The 16,085-nt window shown below is 40.9% G+C and overlaps 1 protein-coding gene across 1 annotated transcript in view; it reads left to right on the top strand.

Moving 5' to 3' along the window:
- Positions 1 to 15,514, top strand: part of cnga4 (cyclic nucleotide gated channel subunit alpha 4) — a 45,321-nt gene extending 29,807 nt beyond the window's left edge. Inside the window, exons 4-5 of the mRNA XM_051926188.1 lie at positions 13,682 to 14,677; positions 14,980 to 15,514. Coding sequence (XP_051782148.1) covers positions 13,682 to 14,677; positions 14,980 to 15,332 — 1,349 coding nt within the window. The 3' untranslated portion in view covers positions 15,333 to 15,514. The remainder of the gene's footprint in view (positions 1 to 13,681; positions 14,678 to 14,979) is intronic.
- Positions 15,515 to 16,085: the final 571 nt, after the last annotated feature.

Raw genomic sequence — 16,085 nt, 5'->3', positions numbered from 1 at the left:
GCCGATACAGTTGTATTTTGCAGGTTGCGTTCCAGTTTCCTTGTTTTTTGTCACCGAAAAAAGGTTTAACGATGATTGGATGCTTGAAACCAGCCCATACAGCTTGGGGAACACCCATGTTGTTCTGCAGAGACACCCTTCTCGAATGAATAGACATGTCACTAAAATTCCATCATTTGATAGATTTGGATATGACTAAAACTACAGTCCTCCTGTAATAATCACTTTTCCCTACCTCCTGGTGTAAAACTAATCCTGTTCAAATAGGGCTTAGGAATGTGAAAAATAAGTTATGGTACATAAAGTCAGTTTGTGTACATAAGCCTTCAATCAGTCCTATCAGTTGAGGCTGGAAAACAGTCCTAGTTTGTTGTGTGCAGGAGTACTGAATTTTAATATGACTGTCCTTGCAAATAGCATATTTCATATTAAGCCATTTTTTCTGTGAATAACAAAATGATCCAAATCAGTCGACTTAAACATGGATACATATTTTAGTATCTGCCTTATTCTTTTGAGCAAGAATATGTTTTAGGATTAAAGACCCATCTTGTCCCTTATTCACTGTTAAGTAGTTCTGGCCAGTAATAGCCCATTCATTGGCACCATGCTGTTTTATGCAATATCAACATTTAAGAGTGTGGGCTAAGAGAAGTATACAATTCGAGATGAAAGTGCTTCACTGTTGTTCATGCCAGAATTTTTCAGAAATGGTTTATTTAATAACTAGCAAAATACCCGCGCTTCGCAGCGGAGAAGTAGTGTGTTAAAGAGGTTATGAAAAAAAAGGAAACATTTTAAAAATAACGTAACATGATTGTCAATGTAATTGTGTTGTCATTGTTATGAGTGTTGCTGTGTTTTATATATATAAAATACACACACACACATATAAACATATATATACATATACATATACACATATATATACATATATACATATATATATATATATATATATATATATATATATATATATATATATATATATATATACATATACACATCCACATATCAACATATATATATACACATATATACACACACACACGCTTTATGGGTGATGATTGTTTTACTCTTTTTATCTTTATTTTATTTTATTGTAGAATCAACTCCTATCTGCGCACAGCAGGGCAGCCGTGGGCGGATGCGTATGGTGTATTCACTCCATGTTATCGTGCATTGCGCTGTCAGTGGTATTTTGATAAAAGAATTTGAACAACATATAAGAAGCGTATAAATTATTAAACAGTAAAACATTAACATTTAAGAAGTAAAGTTACATGAAGTACTACTGCAGTGCCTTCGGGTATACCTCATTTTTTGTTTGCCCATTACATGCTTAAATGTATACATTTTTTTGGTGCACCTACCCGAGAACACGCGACATATAACCGAGCGTGGGAGAAGCATGGATTTTAAACACGCGTTGAGTTCATCTGCTGGTCTCCCTCGTGGAATAACTGGTAATGTTTGACTAAAATGTACAGCGAGTAAAACGACATAACCTCCTATTTTTTTTTTTTACGATCTCTGAGATCTTGCTTTTTTCGGTTCAAGGCTTCATAAGCTCTTTTATGTTATATGGTGTACTTATCCCAAACCATCATCTTTGAATGTTGCAAGACTTTCGCCTTGTATGTAGATCGGGGTAATTACATTCATTGCATTCCTAGTCTGAATCACAATCTGATTGTATGGGTGGTTACCTGGCACTGTAGGGTTGCCACCCATCCTTTAAAATATGGAATCGTGCCGCGTTTGAGAATGAAATTGCGCGTCCCGTTTTGAATCAATACTGGACGGGATTTATCCCGTATTTTTTTTATCATTTTTTTTTTTAAAGCAGCGTCTCATGCAAATCATCCCACACGCATTTTATGAAGATGCCTCCTTTCCTACTTTGGATTGGGTAATACTTGATGTCATCGTTAGTTTGATTGGTGATTTTAACTGTCCAGTGAGGAAGGCGTGTCTTTTAAGTACAGTCTGCAAAGTGTTGGCACTGAGATGTGGCGTCAGCGCCATAGTTGAAGCCCCTAACGTTGCGGTCAGCAAGTCGGCTAACATCCGCCATGTGCCGTCTTTCAGTTGCGAGAAGCAGATCATAGAATGGTTGAAACTGTTGCCCCTAACGTTGCGCCACGGCGTGTGGTTCGTTTATACCTCGTGTCTTCTCATTAAACTTTTATCTCGCGAATATGTTATTGCAATCCGCAGCGGGAGCGTTTCTATAAACTTAATTGAAACTTACGTTTTACACCGTGCTTTGTTTCCCTTATGAACATGCTTGTATGCTTAACTCGCTCCGTTCTCAATTGTTTAATTAATTTTTTGCTCTTCGCTGTTTGCGGCTGTTCCTCCATTTCCCCCTACTTCGTTCTTTTATCTCGCGAATATGTTATTGCAATCCTTAATGGGAGTGTTTCAATAAACTGATTGAAAATAGTTTTGCATTTACCTTTTTAGTAAAAGGCGAGCTTTTAAGCCTGAGAAATCACCCCGTAAATGCACACGTTTAATTGGACATGTGTTAATATGTATGGTTACACAGTATTAAAAGACAGTGAACAACGTCAGTTACCTTTCTTCCCGCGTTTGATAAAAGGTGAGCTTTTAAGCCTGAGAAATCACCCCGTAAATGCACACGTTTAATTGCACATGTGTTAATATGTATGCTTACACAGTATTAAAAGACAGTCAAAAATTAACGTCATTTACCTTCGTTCCCGCGTGTGACTCGTGCTGTAAATGTCTTCCTTGTTTTTAGTTCACGTGATTACGTAGGAGGCGTGATGACGCGATACGTGACTCCGCCTCCTCCATTACAGTGTATGGACAAAAAATATGTTCCAGTTATGACCATTACGCTTTGAATTTCGAAATGAAACCTGCCTAACTTTTGTAAGTAAGCTGTAAGGAATGAGCCTGCCAAATTTCAGCCTTCCACCTACACGGGAAGTTGGAGAATTAGTGATGAGTGAGTCAGTGAGTCAGTCAGTCAGTCAGTGAGGGCTTTGCCTTTTATTATTATAGATATGTAAATGAAATACACATGTTTGAGTCATTTTGAACCTATGAATGACTATGTGACATGAGTCATTTAAATTTTTCCATGGACATTTTGATATTATCACGTGTTATTCAATGTGGATCCACATTGAAGCCTAATATAATATTTTTTATCTTCGTTCTCCATGAAAATGTGAGAATAAATGTTTTCTCAGCCATCAGAGCAAACAATATAGGGTAAGTAACAGGTTTTATATATATTAGTGAAACAGGACAGTGAGGAGGGCCCTGCCCAGCTCTCTTCTCCTGGCGTCACTCTTCCCCCTCCCCTCGGCCAGCAGCCTCTGCCTCGGATTAGTGTGAATATATTGCTCCTGCAAGCGAACTATGATTCTTAGTGCAATGAGAGAAGTCGCAAAAATCAACGGAATGTTCAAGCAAATTATAGAAAAAAAAAAAGATCTAAATCCGTTAAGTAGTTCTATCGTTTGTTAACTAAGCGAAGTTAAGGTTACGCCCCCGAGGCAGACACATGAGTGAGGAGGGCCCATTCCTTCCCGCAGCCCAATGAGTCTCCCTTGCATTTACGCTAATAAATTGGTACCGCAAGTGAACTATGATACCTAGAGCAATGAGAAAGTCGCAAAAATCAACGGAATGTTCAAGCAAATTATAGAAAAAAAACCTGATCTAAATCCATTAAGTAGTTCTCTCGTGAAAAGTGGACAGACATACAAACAGGTCTAAAAAACTATAAGAAATTTTGCGCTTGGACCACGAAATTTTTAAAACCGTTTTTTAGTGAGCACTTATGGGAGAAAGGTAACCTACATTCCAAATTACAAGTCCCAAGTCCTCATGGTTCGGGAGATTTTGTGATGAATGAATCAGTGGTATTTGGCTTTTATATACTGTATATATATTGTGGCACACGGCTGGGGGTGGTACCCAGCCGGGACACCCAGGAGGACCACGAGGGGGCGACCACCCTGGTTGTGTTGGGGTCCATGGGTGCAGGGCTTGGAAGCCCAACCTTGTAGGGGCCTGTGGTCACCACCAGGGGGTGCCCCGATGCCTTGGGAGCCCTGGACCTCAGCACTTCCGCCACACCCAGAAGTGCTTGGGGAAAGAGGATTGGGGACACCTGGAGTCCTTCCGGGTGCACAGCCGGCACTTCCGCCACACAGGGTAGTGTCGGCGGAGGAGTGTCGGGAAGCACCTGGATCCCATCTGGGTGTGCATAAAAGGGGCCGCCTCCCTCCATTCGATGGCTGGAGTCGGGTGGAAGAGGACAGAGCTTGGAGGAGAGGAGTGGAGGCGGACCAGAGACAGTGAAGGCATTGTGAAAGGCCAGGACTTAAGGGGTGATTGGTGCTGCGACACTTGGTTTGTGCTCACTTTTATTATTGTATATAGTGTAAAATAAACGTGTGTGGTGAAAACATCATGTCTACCTGTCTGTGTCCGGGCTGTACCCCACAATACCTCACGCCTGGACAAACTGGTGAGGAAAGCGGGCTCTATTGTAGGCACGGAGCTGGACCATTTGACATCTGTGGCAGAGCGACAGGCACTCAAAAGGCTCCTATCAATTATGGAGAATCCAATGCATCCACTAAACCGTGTCATCTCCAGACAGAAGAGCAGCTTCAGCGACAGACTGCTGTCACTGTCCTGCTCCACTGACAGACTGAGGAGATCGTTCCTCCCCCAAACTATGCGACTCTTCAATTCCACCCGGGGGGGGTAAACGTTAACATTATTCAAAGTTATTGTCTGTTATACCTGCATTTTTATTACTCTTTAATTTAATATTGTTTTTGTATCAGTATGCTGCTGCTGGAGTATTTGAATTTCCCCTTGGGATTAATAAAGTATCTATCTATCTCTATCTCTATCTATATATATATATATATATATATATATATATATATATATATGAACGAACCACACGCCGTGGCACAACGTTAGGGGCTTCGCCTCTAGCGCTGACGTCCGAGGTTCGATTCCCGTAAGGGAGTGCAGTGAGTGTGTACACCTGATGAGCCCAGAATTACCGCGAAAAACGCGTCGCGTACTCTTTGCATTATTTGACAGTAAACTATTTCAACCATTCTATGATCTGCTTCTCGCAACTGAAAGAGGGCACATGGCGGATGTTAGCCGACTTACTGACCAACCACAAGCGTTACCTGGTAGGTAACCACCCATACAATCAGATTGTGATTCAGACTACAAATGCCGTGAATATATATATATACTGTATATATATATATATATATATATATATATATATATATATATATATATATATATATATATATATATATATATATATATATATATATATATATATATATATATATATATATATATATATTAGCTGTGGGGCGGCACGGTGGCGCAGTGGGTAGTGCTGCTGCCTCGCAGTTGGGGGACCTGGGGACCCGGGTTCGCTTCCCGGGTCCTCCCTGCGTGGAGTTTGCATGTTCTCCCCGTGACTGCGTGGGTTTCCTCCGGGCGCTCCGGTTTCCTCCCACAATCCAAAGACATGCAGGCTAGGTGGATTGGCGATTCTAAATTGGCCCTAGTGTGTGCTTGGTGTTTGTGTGTGTCCTGCGGTGGGTTGGCACCCTGCCCAGGATTGGTTCCCTGCCTTGTGCCCTGTGTTGGCTGGGATTGGCTCCAGCAGACCCCCGTGACCCTGTGTTCGGATTCAGCGGGTTGGAAAATGGATGGATGGATGGATATTAGCTGTGTGTGGTCTTTGGAACAAAAAACAACCCAAAGTCTCCCTAGCAGTTTTTTTTGTGAAGTTAGCAGAGATATCCGCTAACTCTTAAGATTTACCAAGTACCAAGGACGTGGCCCCACCTGTGCTTGCTGCCCCACTGGCTTTCATAAGAAGACACTAGCGATACCATATCTTAGGTGTATCGCTGATATATGAGTCCTAATTAATCTTTGTCTTGAGAAAATACCTCCATATATATAATGTTTTAGTGAAAACTTCAAGCCTTGCTGTCTGTTGCTGAGGTGTTTCAATTGCACATTGTTGAGCCACGGCGTTTGCTTTGTTTCGACGTTGTGTCTCTTTATCAGTGTCTTTAGCACAACACTGTTGGTGCATGCAAAATAAAAAGTGCATGCATGCTCCATCTAGTGGCTGTGGTTAAATGTGAGCAGAGCGGTTTACTCCATACACACACAAATCTTTCACTTATATATTATATCACTGAGTTGCATTAGAGACAGAAAGGTTTCCAAGGAAAGAATAACTTTATAGCTGAGAAGGCAGGAATAGTCTCAAGGCTTTATTCCAAATAGAGATGTTTCTTCAGCACACAAGCAGACACATTAAAGCTCCCTTCTTCAGATTAAAAGAACACAAAGCCTCCTTCGTTGAGCAGGTTCAGTAGCTCTGAAGCTGGGGCAGATGCAGTCTGGAGGAAGTGGATAAGAGACTGAGCAAAAGGACAGGCCAGTGCTTGGCTTTAAATGTGCTAAACATTGTTTGACAAACACATTATATGGTAAGTCTGCAAACCTGCAGCTTATCCTGTGTTACATTGCCTTTGGTTTACTTTTTAACAGAGTGTCAAAATGCAGCTACCAGTGTTACATAATAGGAATATGCAGCAGACCAGCTACCAAGATATGTTTGCGCAGATACAGTGGTGACACTGGTCAACATATATGTGTGTATATATATATATATATATATATACATATATATATATATATATATAGTAAGATGGACGATGTATAGTGCCCGACCCGACACAGATTGGACACAAGAGGCACGTGTAAAATGAATAAAACTATTTATTTTCTTCCCCTAGTGGGTAGCGCTGCTGCCTCGCAGTTGGGAGACCTAGGGACCTGGGTTTGCTTCCCGGGTCCTCCCTGCGTGGAGTTTGCATGTTCTCCCCGTGTCTGCGTGGGTTTCCTCTGGGCGCTCCGGTTTCCTCCCACAGTCCAAAGACATGCAGGTTAGGTGGATTGGCGATTCTAAATTGGCCCTAGTGTGTGCTTGGTGTGTGGGTGTGTTTGTGTGTGTTCTGCGGTGGGTTGGCACCCTGCTCGGGATTGGTTCCTGCCTTGTGCCCTGTGTTGGCTGGGATTGGCTCCAGCAGACCCCCGTGACCCTGTGTTCGTATTCAGCGGGTTGGAAAATGGATGGATGGATTTTCTTCCCCTGTGGGTGCACATCTTCCCCATGTCCACAGGCAATACATATCACACAAGTTATGCAAAGCACTTCTCTTTCCTCTCTGGCACCACCACTCCTCCCAGGCAACCTTGTCCTCCTCCACCCGTCTCCGGCCGTTGAGTGGTGGTCACTGGCTCCTTTTATAGTTCACCCGGAAGTGCTCCAGGTGCTTGATCACCGAGTTCCAGCTGCACTTCCGGGCGTGATGGATATGCTGCCCACACAGGATCAGGAGTCCCAATCACAGCACCCTCTGGCGGTGCCTGAGGGACCCAACAGGGCTGCAGCCAAGTCCAATTCCCATGGAGCCCTGTGGGAAACCGAGGCATCGCTTCAACCCAGTGGGGTGACCAGCTAGCGTCCAGGGGGAGGTATTGCACTGTCCAGGGCTGTTTCCTCTTGATATAGTGTGCAGGGGTGCCAACCAGGTTTTAGCTGGCATCCCACCCAGGAAGTATGTGATTCCTTTACCCAAGGTATGGGAAAAGTGGGGGAAAGCTGTTAAAATTGGATATTTTCATCCCATAGCCATGAGTGGACAACATCCCAGGACCACAGTAGAACTGTGGAATCCAGCAGGGCATGATGGGACTTGTAGTGTTGAGAGTCAGCCCTGCTGGGTCCTATGCAAGTCACTAGGGGGCAGTGCAGGGATACAAGATCCCAACTTTTTGGGACTTCCACTGGACTCAGAAGTGCTTCCTTTGATCTTTAGCCCATTTTTGGGGCTGGGTGTTTGGTACCAATGGTGTGGGATTAAAGGTCTGGGTGGGGTTACAATAATTTTTCAGGACCCTGCCAACCGACGGCCAGGAAATCCTGCCAATAATAAAACCAAAGGACAGTTTGAGAGAGTTGGGGCACCTCCTAGGTGAACCCCGTATATTTGGTGGCAAAAAGCAAGGCAAAAGAGGAAAAACAATATGAATGTTTTGACTGACTCAAAAATGGTGGTTGTTGCAGTTGAGGCCCCTGTCGACCTCTTGAACCCTCAGGTACCACTCCAAACACTGGGTAAAAATCCAATTATTATTTATTTTATAATAATGTGCACAAAGCACCCTCCACTCCACACTATACATACAACAATCAATAATCAATAATCCAACACAATAATCACTCCTCCTCTCCCAGACACTTCGCCACCCTTCCTCCCAGCTCAGCTCAATGTCTGGGATTTCCCATAGTCCTTTTATAGTCCTTGACCTGGAAGTGTTTCGCCCTCTCTGTCCACGTGACTAGGAACACTTCCAGGTCATATAGAAACTCCACTTCTTCACCCCGGAAGCACGTCGTTCCTTCCGGTCATGTGTTTATGATGCACTTCTGGGTTATAGGGAACGTAGCACTCTGTGAGCCTCCCTGCAGCGACTCCTGGCGGCCCCAACGTTATCCAGCAGGGCTGTGTATTAAAACTCCATAGTCCATGATGCCCTGCTGGAACTCGGGGCATCCCTGTGTTGCAGGTAGGGCTCCATCCGGCAGCTTGGAGGTGTTGGCCGGAATATATGGCCGGCAATTCCTCACATGGTGTTGCCACTTAAGAGGAAATCAGACTGGAAGGAATTCGTCCAGGAGACGGCAACCCGGAAGTTGCATCAGGTAGACTGGCAGTTGTCCGATATGTGGGAAGAAAAGGAGAAGAAGCATTATGTGACAGTGGCAGCCCTTTGTTTGGGATGGAATTGCAACTAGATGAGACCTCAAGTTGCCCCCAAGCGCAAGTGTATGACAACATACCATATATATACAGTTTATATTAGTGAACACTGGCCCAACTGGCTGCCGCTGCTTGCTGGTATTTTTAGTTTTCGCCAGTATTTTTATTTTTATCTTGTTTATTGCTATTGTTCTATCATTCCTTGATAACACACCATTTTAAATAAAAATAATACAATTTTGATATGAATAATACAATTTTCTTTTGAATCACCTGTGGATTTACTTGGTCACTGGATTTCTTGCTCCTTCATCTGGCTGCCTATGTGTTGGCTGTATTTTTTTATAGGCAACTATGCTCTTCAACACTTGTCTCATTGGATTATTATTGCTTGGATTATTCTTTCTCCGTTACTCCATTTTGTTACTCCTTTATTTCAGTATATGGCAGCTGAACTTTTCCAGCAACTCTCCCACTCTGTTGAGCCACCACCGGATTTGTACCAGCATTCGTTCTGTCTGTTGAAGATACATCCACTGTGGGTCCTGTTGGAACTTCAGTGTTAATGACACAGACCCAATACAATTTTTTTGGTTTTCCAACCAGCGATGCCGAAGGAAATCTGGTCACACTACTGATTACAGCATGCTAAATAAACTTGCTGTGACAGCTAATGATAAGCCTGTTATTAACAGCATCACTGTTGGATTTTTTAATATCAGATAGCTTATGAATAAGGGTCCATTAGTTTATGATCTTTTGGATGATCATAAGTATGATTTTATGTATCTTGTTGAAACCTGGCAGCAGCCTAATGACTTTCTACATCTGAATGAGGCTGTGCCCCAAGGGTTTGTCTACACCTGTCAGCCTCGGGCCTCTGGTAGAGGGGGAGGTCTCGTGGTAATTTACAACGATAAGTGAAAAGTGTCTTCAGTGGCTCTGCTTGTATACCTCATCTACAAATCAATGGAACCATTCCTACTTTACTAGCTTCTGTTTACCGACCACCCAAACCTTTTAGATGAACTTTCAAGCTCTTAGTTGTACTGCATCAGGTCTGCCCATATCTGATCATAAGTTAATATCCTTTAACTATATAAATATCCTGAATGTTAACTTAACACTCTCCAAAACTCTCATCTCATATTGTAACATTAAGAATATCCACATACCTGCTCTTTGCAATGAAATTGATAACCTTCCATGTAATTACAATTTTTTCACAACTGATGAGCTTGTTTCCTATTACAATGATGGATTAAATAGTCTACTAGACAATCCTGCTTCATTAAAATCTCACTCTGTTTCTTTTACCTGTTCTGCTCCTTGGTACACTCCTGAGCTACGTCAGCTTAAAACTAAAGGCTGTAGAGTGGAACATTTGTCTGCTAAGACAGGGTATGCTAAACATAAAAAATGTATCATGATCATTTGCTTTTTTATAAGGGTGCTTTTTCTGCTGCCAAAACTGCCTGTTATGCAGAACAGTTTAGGTTTGGTGAAGGGACTTCTAGAGCTTTGTTTTCTACTGTTAATAGGGTTGTACAGCCACCTAATGCCCTTGCTCCTCACCTTTATTCCACTGCACAATGTGAAATTTGTATGCAATTCCTTAATTCAAAAATTGAATTCCCACTCATTTGGTTAAAGCTTATCGTCCTTCTATTGCCTCATTAATAACTGATATTGTACATTCATCTCTTTCTTTTGGTTTTGTTCCTTTAACTCTTTTTTAAAGAAACTAGATGTTGACCCTGATAATCTGAACAATTTTCGACCAATTTCAAATCTGCCATTTTTAACTAAAATACTTGATAAAACAGTTGCAGTGCAGGCATAAGCATATCTTACTGATAATGATCTATTTGAGCAGTTTCAGTGTGGTTTTCGTCCTTTTCATAATACAGAGACAGCCTTGGTTAAAATTACTAATGATTTGCTAATTGCTGCTGACTCTGGACTGCTGATCATTTTGGTGTTACTTGACCTGAGTGCAGCATTTGATACAGTCTACCATAGTATTTTGTTAGACACTTGGTTTGCATCAAATCTCTCCAGTCATACACAGTTTGTTCATCTCAAGAATTTTAGATCTCTGCCTACCCAAGTCACTAGTGGTGTTCCCTACCCCAGTTACTAGTGGTGTTCCCCAAGGCTCTGTTTTGGACTCTCTTTTATTTGTTATCTATCTTCTATGACTTGGCAATATCTTTAGGAGATTTGGTATTCAATTTCATTGTTACACTGATGACATCCAGCTGTATTTATCTACCAAGCACAATTCTGTCCTTCCTTCCCTCATGCTTTTTGACTGTCTTTCTGAAATAAAAATCTGGCTCTCTTCTAATTTTCTCAAACTCAATAATGATAAAACTGAGGTTCTCCTCATTGGCACTAAATCTGCTCTTGCCATTCTTGACAGTTTTTCCTTGACAATTGATGATATAATTTTTCCTTCCCCTCAGGTTAAGAGCTTGGGTGTCATCCTCGACAGCACTCTATCTTTCAAAGCTAATATTAACAATATTACCCAGTCTACTTATTTTCACCTTCACAATATAAATCATCTCCGTTCATTCCTCACACCTAATAGTGCTGCTATTCTTGTACATGCTCTGGTAACATCACGTATTGATTACTGTAATTCTGTATTGGCTGGCCTCCCTCACATGCTTCTGTATATTCTTCCACTGGTCCAGAATTCTGCTGCACAAGTTATTACTGGAACCACTTTCATACAACATATTACCCCAGTTCTTTGTAAACTTCACTGGTTCCCTTTTAAATATCGTATTAATTTAAAAATTTTGATATTACAATTCAAAGTTCTTCATAGCCTGGCACCTTCATCTCTTTCAGATCTGCTACATATGTATACACCTGCTCGTACTCTTAGATCTTCTTATTTAAATGACTAGATAGATAGATAGATAGATACTTTATTAATAATCCAGCAGCAGCATACTGATAAAGAAAATATTAAATTAAAGAGTGATAACAGTGCAGGCATACAGACAGACAATAACTTTGAATAATGTTAAAGTTTAAGGGGTGGAATTAAGGAGTCGCATAGTGTGGGGGAGGAACGATCTCCTCAGTCTGTTAGTGGAGCAGGAAAGTGACAGCAATCTGTCGCTGAAGCTGCTCCTCTGTCTGGAGATGATACTGTGCAGTGGATTCTCCATTATTGACAGGAGCCTGCCCTCTGCTCGTTTATCTACCATGGGGTCTAAGATTCTTTAGCTTTGTTGCTTCTCGTCTTTGGAACTGACTTTCTCAAGATGTCCACGGCATTGATTCTCTTCCCATCTTCAAATCCAGACTTAAAACTTATCTTTTTAAACTTGCTTACTCCCCTTGATTTTTGTCCTTTGATTGTACAGTTCAGTACTTTTATAATCATATATACATAATGTTATTATAATTGTATATTGCTATTTTTCATTGTATTGTTTTCTTTTTATTTATTGGTTATTTCTTTAAGTATTTATTAATTCAATTATTTCTTTGTTTTTGTATATTTCTTTGACTTTTTTATAAGGTGTCATTGAGTGCCTTGAAATGCACCTTTACATAAAATTATATATATATATATATATATATATATATATATATATATATATATATATATGTGGTGGGTGGCCGGCTAAAAATTCCGGCCCTCACCCCCAGGCCGCCAGGTGGAGCTCTCCCAACAGCGTGGACGTTCCCCGAATTCCAGCAGGGCCTCATGGACTTTGTAGTTTATATGCACAGCCCTGCTGGATACCATGGGGACCACCAGGAGTCGCTGTGGGGAGGCTGCCGGACTCTTACTTGCCCTATAACCCGGAGGTGCGTCATGATCACATGACAAAAGGAAACGACGTGCTTCCGGGTTGAAGAAAAGAGCTTTTTATCCGACCCGGAAGTGTTCAGGATCACATGGACAGAAAAGAGAAATGCTTCCGGGTCAGGGACTATATAAATGACTCTGGGAAACCAGTACACTGAGCTGAGCTGGGAGGTAGGGTGGCTAAGTGTCTGGAAGCGGAGGATTTGTGATTATTGTAGTGATTGATAGTTATATGAGTAGTGTGGAGTGGAGGGTGCTTTGTGCACGTTATTGTCTAAATAAAAGTAATATTTGGACTTTTACCTGGTGTCTGGAGTCGAGTCAGAGGGTTCAAGAGGACGACAGCGACCTCAATCTGTCACAATATATATATATATATATATATTTATATACACAGTATATATATATATATATATATATATATATATATATATATATATATAAAAGCCACAAGGAGGTAAACCAGTTCCCCTAACCCGACACAGACAGACACCAGGCATAAGTCCAGCAAACACAAAGGCTTTACTCTTCCTCCAGTACGATAGGTGGCAGTGCTTCTCTAGCGTGGTCCCAGATTGGACAACAGCAGTGTTGTATAGGAGCTGTAAGTGTGAAGAGCAGCCCTGTTGGGGTCCCAGGTTGCTGCCAGAGGGGCTGCCAGCAGACAACCTCCCTGTTTTGGAGAGAATTGTATTTCTGTTTTGCAGCTATGTCTACTGGAGAAGGTAATGTATTATCAATAAAATAACTTTTATTTAAACATGGAACTGTGTCAGGTTTGATTGTGTCTGGGGTTTAGTGCTCAGTGGTGTGGCATTATATATTCTTGAATGAAGTATTCCATTAAGACTAAGTATTAATAACAAACAGTATTTTAATTACCAATAAAGTAGTTTCTAATTCACTGTAATACAGTATGTTCAATCTAATAGAATATTCGGTTTGTCTCTCATTTCAGGATTTTTGGAACAAGGCATTTTGGTTCAAGAACAATCTCGCTTGTCTCAAAAGTATATCCGCTCCTCAGAGTTTAAATATGATGTTTTATCCATCTTACCAACAGATCTCCTGTACTTCTATCTAGGAATTCATTATCCGATTGTGAGAATTAACCGCTTTGTTCGGGTCTATCGGCTTTTTGAGGCATTTGATCGCATGGAGACACGCACATCATATCCCAACACTTTCCGTCTGTGTAAGCTGATGTTGTATGTCTATGTTTTAATCCACTGGAATGGCTGCTTTTATTTTGCTCTGTCTAGTGCAATTGGCTTTGGAGAAGATGGCTGGGTATACCCAAACATGTCAGATCCAGATTTTGCTACTGAGTATAGACAATACATCTATAGCTTCTTTTTCTCTACACTGATTCTAACCACTGTTGGAGATACACCTAAACCAGAGAGAGAGGAAGAATTCATGTTCATGATGGTGGACTTTCTCATTGCTGTTCTTGCCTTTGCCTCTGTTGTGGGTAATATAGGTCATGTCATCTCCAATCTCAATAATGCAGAAAAAGCATTCTTTCCAAATCATGAGCTAGTTAAGAGCTACTTTAAAAATCACAAGGTAAATAAAGATCTCCAGAAGAGGGTAAATAACTGGTATCAGCACCTTTACATTAACAAAAAGATGACCAAAGAGAATGAAATCCTCAAAACTCTACCTGAGAGACTGAGAGCTGAAGTTGCTGTAAGTGTCCATCTAGGGACACTAAGCAAAGTGACCATTTTTCAGAATTGCGAGATGAGCCTGCTAGAAGAACTTGTGTTAAAACTGAAACCCCAGGTGTTTAGTCCTGGAGAATATGTCTGTAAAAAGGGTGATGTCGGCCACGAAATGTACATTATCAAGGAAGGGAAACTGGCGGTGGTTGCTGATGATGGAGTTACTGAATTTGCAGTCCTTGGTGAAGGGAATTTCTTTGGAGAGATCAGCATTCTAAACATTAAAGGTAATTTGTGAAAGTTGGAATGTTACACATTCCTTTGTTTAGGTGAAGATATTCTCAAATATCTATTTTACTGTATAGAATGATTACTCTTTTTTATATTGTTATATGAAAATTTACTTAGAATAATTACTATATTTTTGTAATTCTGTAGAAGCATAACTGTTTTGGCCCAGTGCTATTCTATGTGTTAACTTCATACTTTACTTCTCATTTAGCATTATGCAGTTTCAAACATTAGTATTCTTAAGTTTTTCATGTCACTTTTATGAATAACTTGTATTTTTTCCTGAATAAACCTTTAGGAAACACATCTGGGAATAGAAGGACAGCCAATATCAAAAGTATTGGTCACTCTGACCTTTTCTGTTTGTCCAAAGAAGACCTCAAAGGGGTCTTGACTGAATACCCTGAAGCCAAGAGGATCCTGGAAGAAAAAGGGAAACAAATCCTTATAAAGATGGGCAAGCTAGATGAAAGCCTGGCTGGAGGATTAGAGAGCAAAGAGGAGCAGATGAATTCCAGAATTAAAAGGATTGAAGACAGTCTAGACTCCCTGCAGACAAAACTGGCTAGAATGGTGGCAGAAATGGCGTCCAGTACAGACAAGTTGAAAATGAGAGTTGAAAGCTTAGAGAATGATATTAATCATTGGTAGGCATCATGTGAGGAAGTGATGCAAAAATGAACAGAACAGATGGAATGTAGTGGTGAGACAGCAGAACACAAAACCAAACATGTAATCAGGCAGACAGTGGGCCTACAATACAATCTCAGCCTACTAGAGTCTTTATAGTGTTAGTTTTGTTTCAGGCTAGTAGTTATATTCATGCATCATTTATATACAGTATGTAATGTAACCACTTTTACTTTTCATTATGGAAATAACAATTAATAATATAGAATGTGAGTACCCACCCATGCAGGAATTGATATTCATAACATAACATTATCAGACCTGCTAAACTCAATTCAGGGTTGTGTAGCAGACAGTGGAACAAGTTTGTATTTAGGAGGGGCTTCACCTACCAAAAGACATCTGTTCCATAAACATTGCAGTTCTATGTAAAAATAATAAGCCACAAGACCTCACAGTTGAGATAACACATCCACAGACTAAATGAAGGAAGGACATATTTAACTAACTTTTAATGTCTGCTTTTACTCACAAATACGAACAGCAAAATGCCTACATTGGGGTCCTGACACCAATGATGTGCCTTCTTCAAAAGGGATGTAAGAAGCATATTTTTCAAGCACAGCAGCGGGTTGACCACCTGTCATTCATAGATGTACACCTGAGTTACACAGAGTGCTCCTGTGCCTTTCATAATCTCGAGACAGACTTTATTTCAAATTAACCAATAAAACACAGATATATTTTTCTGGAATTTACATGTATGTATACATA

The sequence above is a fragment of the Erpetoichthys calabaricus genome, chromosome 4 (genome assembly GCF_900747795.2).
Source record: "Erpetoichthys calabaricus chromosome 4, fErpCal1.3, whole genome shotgun sequence".
Classification (NCBI taxonomy): Eukaryota; Metazoa; Chordata; class Cladistia; order Polypteriformes; family Polypteridae; genus Erpetoichthys; species Erpetoichthys calabaricus.
This window is presented reverse-complemented; position numbering and strand designations above follow the sequence as displayed.